Below are 7,304 nucleotides of genomic sequence, written 5' to 3'. Positions count from 1 at the left end.
TATATATATACATATATATGTCTGTATAAAATGTACTAAATTCACATATACATGTACATATCTCACAATTTTATTTCACAGCGTAAGGCCAAGCGTAATATGGAACGAAAGACCATTTATTCAGGTTGTAAACGCCATTTTCGAGGATGTGCAAAGTACCAGACTCACTGTATTGATTTAGCAAGTGATATGGGGATTCTGCGAGTAAGTATGTGCAAAGTACGTAGTTCAAGCATCTAATTGCCTCGCGCTAATGCTTTGACCGAGTCCTCTGCCGGCCAGACGGACATCTGACACTCGATAAACAGTCGCAGAGGATAATACGTTGTAAGTCAAGAAAATTCAGAACTTTGGTATTAAAACTGGAAATATTATTTCTCTCATTAAAACTCAAGTACGTAAGCTGTTTGCCTAACTTCTTGCGTGCCCTTTTTCCCATCTCTCTCTCTCTCTCTCTCTCTCTCTCTCTCTCTCTCTCTCCCTCTCTGTCTCTCTCTCTTTCTCTCTCATTCACTCTCTATTTCACTCTCTCTCACTCTCTCTCTCACTCTCTCTCTCACTCACTCTCTCTCTCCCCTTCTCCCTCTCCCCTCTTAATATCTATCTCCCCTCTTTCTATCTCAGTATTTGTCTTTCTCTCTTTAACACACACTCACATAAGAAAAGATAAGGTCAAATAAGATAAGATAAGATAAGATAAGATAAGATAAGATAAGATAAGATAAGATACGATAAGATAAGATACGATACGATACGATAAGATAAGATAAGATAAGATAAGATAAGATAAGATAAGATAAGATAAGATAAGATAAGATAAGATAAAACAGGATATATTCATCCGAGAGGGAAATATTGTGTTGATATACATACACACACACACACACACACACACACACACACACACACACACACACATCAGCCTATGTGATTCAACTGCTATGCTCTAAGCCGTTGCACGCAGAAAAAGTGAGTTCTACGCTTTAGAATATGCCCACGTGTCTGTTGGGATGCTGTGCCCCGTTCATCCCCGTTTTGCCCTGATAAGCAGGGATCGAGCAGCCCCTCTCCTACTAGATCAAATTCGTGTCAATGGGTGTAAAACATATGTACGATCAATCTCTTCATCTAAATCAACAGTGTTTGTGAGATTTGTCAAGGCTTTCGGGCAGCCATATCAGAGAGCGGCCGTAATCAATAGATTTGTCATGGTTTGCTGGAAAAATCGAAGACTGCAATTTATGGGAAAACCTTCAATTTATTTCGTTGAGCTTTTATTTTATTTTAACTGCCCTAATTTCATGTTCAACTCTGTCGTGATTAGCAAGGTGGCAGTTCTCAGTTGATCAGAGAAAGGTGCTTGTTTTTATGAGAGCCAGAATTCTCTACAGTGTAAAGTGTAAACTAAAGGACTACTTTTTAAAAAATTAAAGCTACGTCAGCTACAACTCTCCCCTCATACACACACACACACGCACACACACGCGCGCGCGCGCACACAAGAGCGCTCACGCACACAAACACACATCATACACAAGAGCACACGACACAAGTACAAACATGCACGATAAAGGTAAAATAAAACGAAGAGGACATATAATGTAAGAAACTAAAGAACCAAAGCTTAAAAAAAAATGTTAAGGGGATCCGCGGGGAGTAAATGAATGCACAAGTTAAAAAAGAGATTTTATGAAGAACTGAACAAAGAAACCAAGCACAGGAATTGTCTAAATGACTTAAAAGAAAGTTTTAAAATGCCGCAAAACACTTCCAAAGACATTATTTCCAGAACATCAATACAGTGGCGATTGCTTGGACGAGCAGAGCGGGGGGCACGGTAGTACATAAAAGTAAAACTGGGGGTTTTTTTTCCCTTTACTTTGTTCCTGTCTCTTGTAAATTTTAATAGTTTCTTTTTTTTTAACTCTGACTCCCAGCTTCTTTATTTTAATGACATGAGCGCGAAGCGTGAAATCCGGCATCAGCTTCCTTGCAGCAAGAATTGATTGACACTATGCTCTCCGTCTCACAGCGCTCGACGGTCGCCCAAATCTGCGCGGTCCTCGCTTCCGGCGGCTGGGGTCTCCGGCAGGCAGCATGGACCATGGTAGAGCGAGGCCACCACTGGGACTCAATCCCTCTCCTTCAGCTTCGCCAAAAAGATGGAGCTTAAGGGTATTTAGAGGCTAAAATCTCGGCGATTATCGATTCGCTCCCGATGACAATATGGCTCCTGCAGTGGGGACCAGGGCGGTATCAATTATAGCGGCGACAATGCAATGAGCAGATGGCTACAGGCACGAGGGGCTATATTTAGTCGGGCCGGTAATCGGGAATCAATGGACAGAGATTTAGAAAAAGGGGTGGAGGTGGCAGGTTTGAGACTGTAAATATATTGGGGTGGCGTGGTGAAAAGACGGAAGGAGAGGTCAATGCGTGAGGACATAAGGACGTGTCAACGCTATCACTAGTCCTCCACCGCTGTAATCAACGAGCGTCTTTGCTGGCCAAGATAAGCAGACTGCAACCCGGACTCTGGTCAAACAAAGGTTAAAGAGGCTTCACTCTACTAAATGAAGGGCACACATAGTTATTACTGAATAGACCCTGCCAGTTCGAGGCCGGAGAATGACCCAAAAGTTCTGAGCATTGTAGCACAACTCAAGAAAATTCTCGGGCATAATATGAATCACTTCGCTATAACTATTAGGCCTCGACTAAAGTGAATTGTGCAGAATTCAAAACGAACAGCTACAATGTAATGCAAAATCATAACACGCCATATGCGTTCTTGAAGGGCACGATACACTGATGACAAACTAACGTTACAAACGATTAATTAGGTTTTCTTTTTTTTTATAACGCTTGACAATACTGATGATACAGAACATCAACAAAAGAAAAAAGGGCAGTCTCATTTGGAACATGTGTGTATTTTAAGTAATGGGAAGGCAGCTTACACCACTTCCCAAGCACTTGCAAATGGAAAGGCAAAGATTATTATGAGGACTAAGGTAGGGCATTCAAGAAAGATCTACAGCGCCAAGCGAATGGTTTATGATTTATGTACACCAAACTGATATTCACATCATTACTGACGTTCTGAGAAGTACTAAGATTTAGTATTGGGTCCTTATACCCAGCCCAGCGCGTCCCCGGGTGGTGGATAGGGGAAAGGCCTCCAGATATGGAGGTTAGCTGCTAAGCATTCGCGAACCAAATGAGAGATGGTCGTGGAGAGTAGAAGGGAATCCTGGTGGCACAGGTGCTTCAATAAATACCTCGCACAGTCGAAGAAGGGACCATCTTGGCGACGGGAGGCGCCATAAATCCTACCAAAGCCCCCACTGCCTTGTGGGTTGTCAAAGGATGACAAAGTCTAGCAGAGAAACTACGCAAACCGGCACTTGGCAACGGGAAACCACTGCTGTAATGTCCCAAGAATAGTCATGGAAAAGTGCTTTTTTGAGAGCATCCGAGCAAATGAATGAATGGAAAACCATAATCGCCGATGTCTGTCGCAGATCTGGCACTGGATGATGATGAATGACGTTCTGGCAACGAAGACCGACTAATGGTTATGACAATCACCAACAAAAGTGCACCCGAGACTAAAGGGCAGGGAACACCTGAAAACGGCTCCTCGTTTTGAAGAATCCTTTATGATACTTTGGGAACCCACCATGTTAAATAATGCGATACGAACTGCAGACTGAGAAATATGTTTTCTTCTGTATGACCAGAAGAAAGCACAGAAAAATATGAGCGAGCAAAGTAGGCAGCTCGGATTTTTATCTCATATTCTATGAAGTTGCCTGAAAATGAAAGCTGTCAATACATTTTAAATGAGATAACGGCAAAAAGGATTCTGTGAATTGCTTCCGACACATGGTTAGGCCAACGGCCACGACCCAGAAAGAAAGTTCAACATTCTACCCAAATGAAAGTGCTAAAATCAATTATTGCAGCTGCTTGTTTGACTGGAATGGGCAAACATAGAAACACTTATTTTTCTATTGAGCTCACACATGCCTTATGTGCCAAACGTGGAAATGGACAGATGTAGTCTTGTTATTGGTCCTGGCATTACAATAAAGTGTAATCTAAGGCTGCTTTGAATTTCCAGTAAAAGAAAGATTCGGCAAGAAAAGAAAGCTTTCTTATTGCAAAGGCGTTTTTCCGGCACTCACTGTTTGAGGTACGTACACGCGGAACTGAAATACAGCACTCAGAACTTAGATAACAATGTGACACATACTCATACTCCTGACTTCTCTCACTCTCAATGTCCTATTATACGGTCACTATTATACGGTCAGAGTCTTTCTACTCCCACAACAATAGAGAACTCTTAGTTTGGCCAAGGCCCTCTTGCGACTCATAAATTCTTCAAATGAAGAAAGCGCCCTGCCTGTATGCTAACTTCTCGTGGTGGCTTGTTGGTGTTGTTGTTGTTGTCGTTGTCGTTGTTGTTGTTGTTGTTGTTGTTGTTGTTGTTGTTGTTGTTGTTGTCGATGTTGCTGTTGTTGTTGTTGCTGTTGTTTTTGTTGTTGCTGTTTTGTTTTGTTTGTTTGTTTGTTTGTTTGTTTGTTTTGGGGTTTGGTTTGTTTTAGTGTTTGGTTTTGCTTTGTTTATTCTTTTTTTTGGTATTATTTAGTCGGTTATGTAATCACCCGGAGTCATCATAAGGATAAAAAGCATACAGATATGCCTGACGTCCATCTTCTTACTTTTCAATCCCTCAAACTACCGTACAAAGAAAACCGTGGGTCTCGATAAGCGCATGGTTGACTGCTCCAAAACAGACAGGTCAATCTGCTGCGTATAACATCCTTTAGTAGTTTATGTCTTCAATGCGGCGACTCAGAAACAGGAGCCGTGAAAACTTCCTGGAAATCACTTTGTGCAAATCGAAACCGCGAGCGCCGCATTCCAGCGAAGAGAAGGGTCCGAAATGCCATGCCACGCTGACCCCCCCCCCCCCCCCCCCCAACCACTGGTCTACTTTCTATATATAGGTCGCACTAGGGGGAAAGATGTCTCCGGGCCAGGCATGTTAATTCAGTCAAAACAGTTTTGTCAGCTTCAGTAGAAGGAGCGGGAGGGTGCACTCAAGTGGACTGTACTGGAAGCTCTCACGCCTTTAGGTGTCAGTGGACTGGTGCAGTGAGGGCTCCTCACACGCGTCACCGGGTTGACTTGAGTAATTTGATTTGAGCGTAGACGTGGGAAAGAGGATGACAGGACGGGAGGGGAATAACAAGTGAAGTGTGAGGTACGGCGGACAGACAGACAGACAGACAGACAGACAGACAGACACACAGACAGACACACACACAGACAGACAGACACACAGACAGACAGACACATTCACACACATACACAAAGAGACAGTATATAGATAGACAGACAGACAGACAGACAGACAGACAGATAAATAGATGGATAGATAGATAGATAGATAGATAGATAGATAGATAGATAGATAGATAGATAGATATGAGTGTTCCGTAAAGACAACGAACAGTTTTGAGTGCATGCAAGTGTGTGCGTGTGTGGTGAGTGTGTGTGTATTTGTGTGTATGTGTGTGTGCGTGCGTGTGCGTGCGTGCGCGCACGCGTGATAGTATGTGTATGCGTCCGTATGGGAGGGGGGGGTAGAAGAAGAGAGAGAGATTTCAAAGGAAAAGAGATGACAAACGGAGGGAGTGGGGAGAAACGCAGCCTTAGAAATTCAACGACACTTTAAAAGAAATCAACAGTTATTGATCGGGGCAGAATAGTTTCACCAGTACACAGACAATAACAGTAAATGTGCTGACAGCATCTCCAAGCTGGAGAAACATAAAACACCTTCGTTTTAAAAGAAAAGTCGAGAACTCCCTTTCAACAGCTATTGGAAAAAACTCAACTATATTTCAAATAACGTTATGATACAAGACAGAATAAAATTCTTTAGAAATAGTAAGAAAAAAACACCTTAGAACTAGATAAGTGTTACATGAGGAAACGCTCTTTTAAATGCCCCCCCCCCCCAACCTCCCATCCCCACCCACGACAATGCTTTCGTCACCAGTTGTCTAGTGATATTGTGCAGTGTGAATCCACCTTCAAGGACCAGCCATAAGTATCCAAAAACACGCCGCGGACGTAATAGGTTGGACAGATATGTCATTCAAATTTTTAAATCTTCAATATCTGAATATGGTGTAGACCTTGGAAGTCGCTTACATCTTTCGAATAGATAGATGGAGATCAAAAGCATATTTTATAAATGTGTCTTAAGAAGCAACGAGCCCTTTAAATTTCAGTTAACACGACCAACACAGTAGATATCGCTTTCCTCACACTTAACGACCCCACATAAAACTTTCTCAGCCAACGACACATTAATTGTAACGGTACGCTAGAAACAGCACATGTCTAATAATGACACACCAGTTAATGATAAAAAAAATAATAATGAGATAGCAGCGTTCTTCGCCTTATATCTACGGTGACTTGACTCTTGTAAGTTACACGAAACGCAGGACCTCGTTCCCTGTATATTACTGTACCATTTTGTATTTACTTTAAATAACAAACTTTTTTTCCGTTTCTGCAGACAAACGTGGCCATGTGCCTATATACGCACGCTAAAAAGTTTACCACTGTTTACAATCTCCAGCATTTATGGCTTTTTTTTTTCTTTGGAATATTGTAGAAACACAATGGTACCCTCCTTCTCATTCGCCTTGTCCTCAAATTCCCGCTCTTAGAATCTCCTCCTCTGACTAAAGTAGGATTGGGATGGAATAAACAGGCAGGATACAAAGACAAAAGAGAAAACAAAGACATACACGCGCGCGCAAGAGAGAGAGAGAAAGAGAGAGAGAGAGAGAGAGAGAGAGAGAGAGAGAGAGAGAGAGAGAGAGAGAGAGAGAGAGAGAGAGAGAACCAAAGGAAAAGGCACGAAACAGAATAGATTTAACCCCCCTTGCGAAACAGTAAGTTTATTTAAGAGGCAGGGCCTCCGAATTTAATGACCACCTCTGATAGGAGCGGGCCAAATGGGAAAATAGGAGACAACAATGACGAGTCCGGCAGCCCAAGCACTAAACCACCAAACCCACTGAGAGAGAGAGAGAGAGAGAGAGAGAGAGAGAGAGAGAGAGAGAGAGAGAGAGAGAGAGAGAGAGAAACAAATAGCCAGCGTAGGGAGCGAGAGCAAAGGATAGATGATGTCCTGGATAGAAAGATATTAGTCAACAGATAGACAGTTAGGTTTAGAGTCACTATGAAAATTTGAGAGACTGAATTTCAAA

The 7,304-nt window shown here is 42.4% G+C and overlaps 1 protein-coding gene across 1 annotated transcript in view; it reads right to left on the bottom strand.

Annotated features, from left to right (window-relative positions):
• aplC (adenylate cyclase) overlaps positions 1–7,304 on the bottom strand; it is a gene marked incomplete in the record, with an annotated part of 160,694 nt that overhangs the window by 52,105 nt on the left and 101,285 nt on the right. Inside the window, 1 exon segment of the mRNA NM_001204659.1 lies at positions 4,359–4,367. Coding sequence (NP_001191588.1) covers positions 4,359–4,367 — 9 coding nt within the window.

Source organism: Aplysia californica, unplaced genomic scaffold, assembly GCF_000002075.1.
Source record: "Aplysia californica isolate F4 #8 unplaced genomic scaffold, AplCal3.0 scaffold00455, whole genome shotgun sequence".
NCBI lineage: Eukaryota > Metazoa > Mollusca > Gastropoda > Aplysiida > Aplysiidae > Aplysia > Aplysia californica.
The sequence above is the reverse complement of the archived record's forward strand: the minus strand, read 5'-3'. Positions and strand labels throughout refer to the sequence as shown.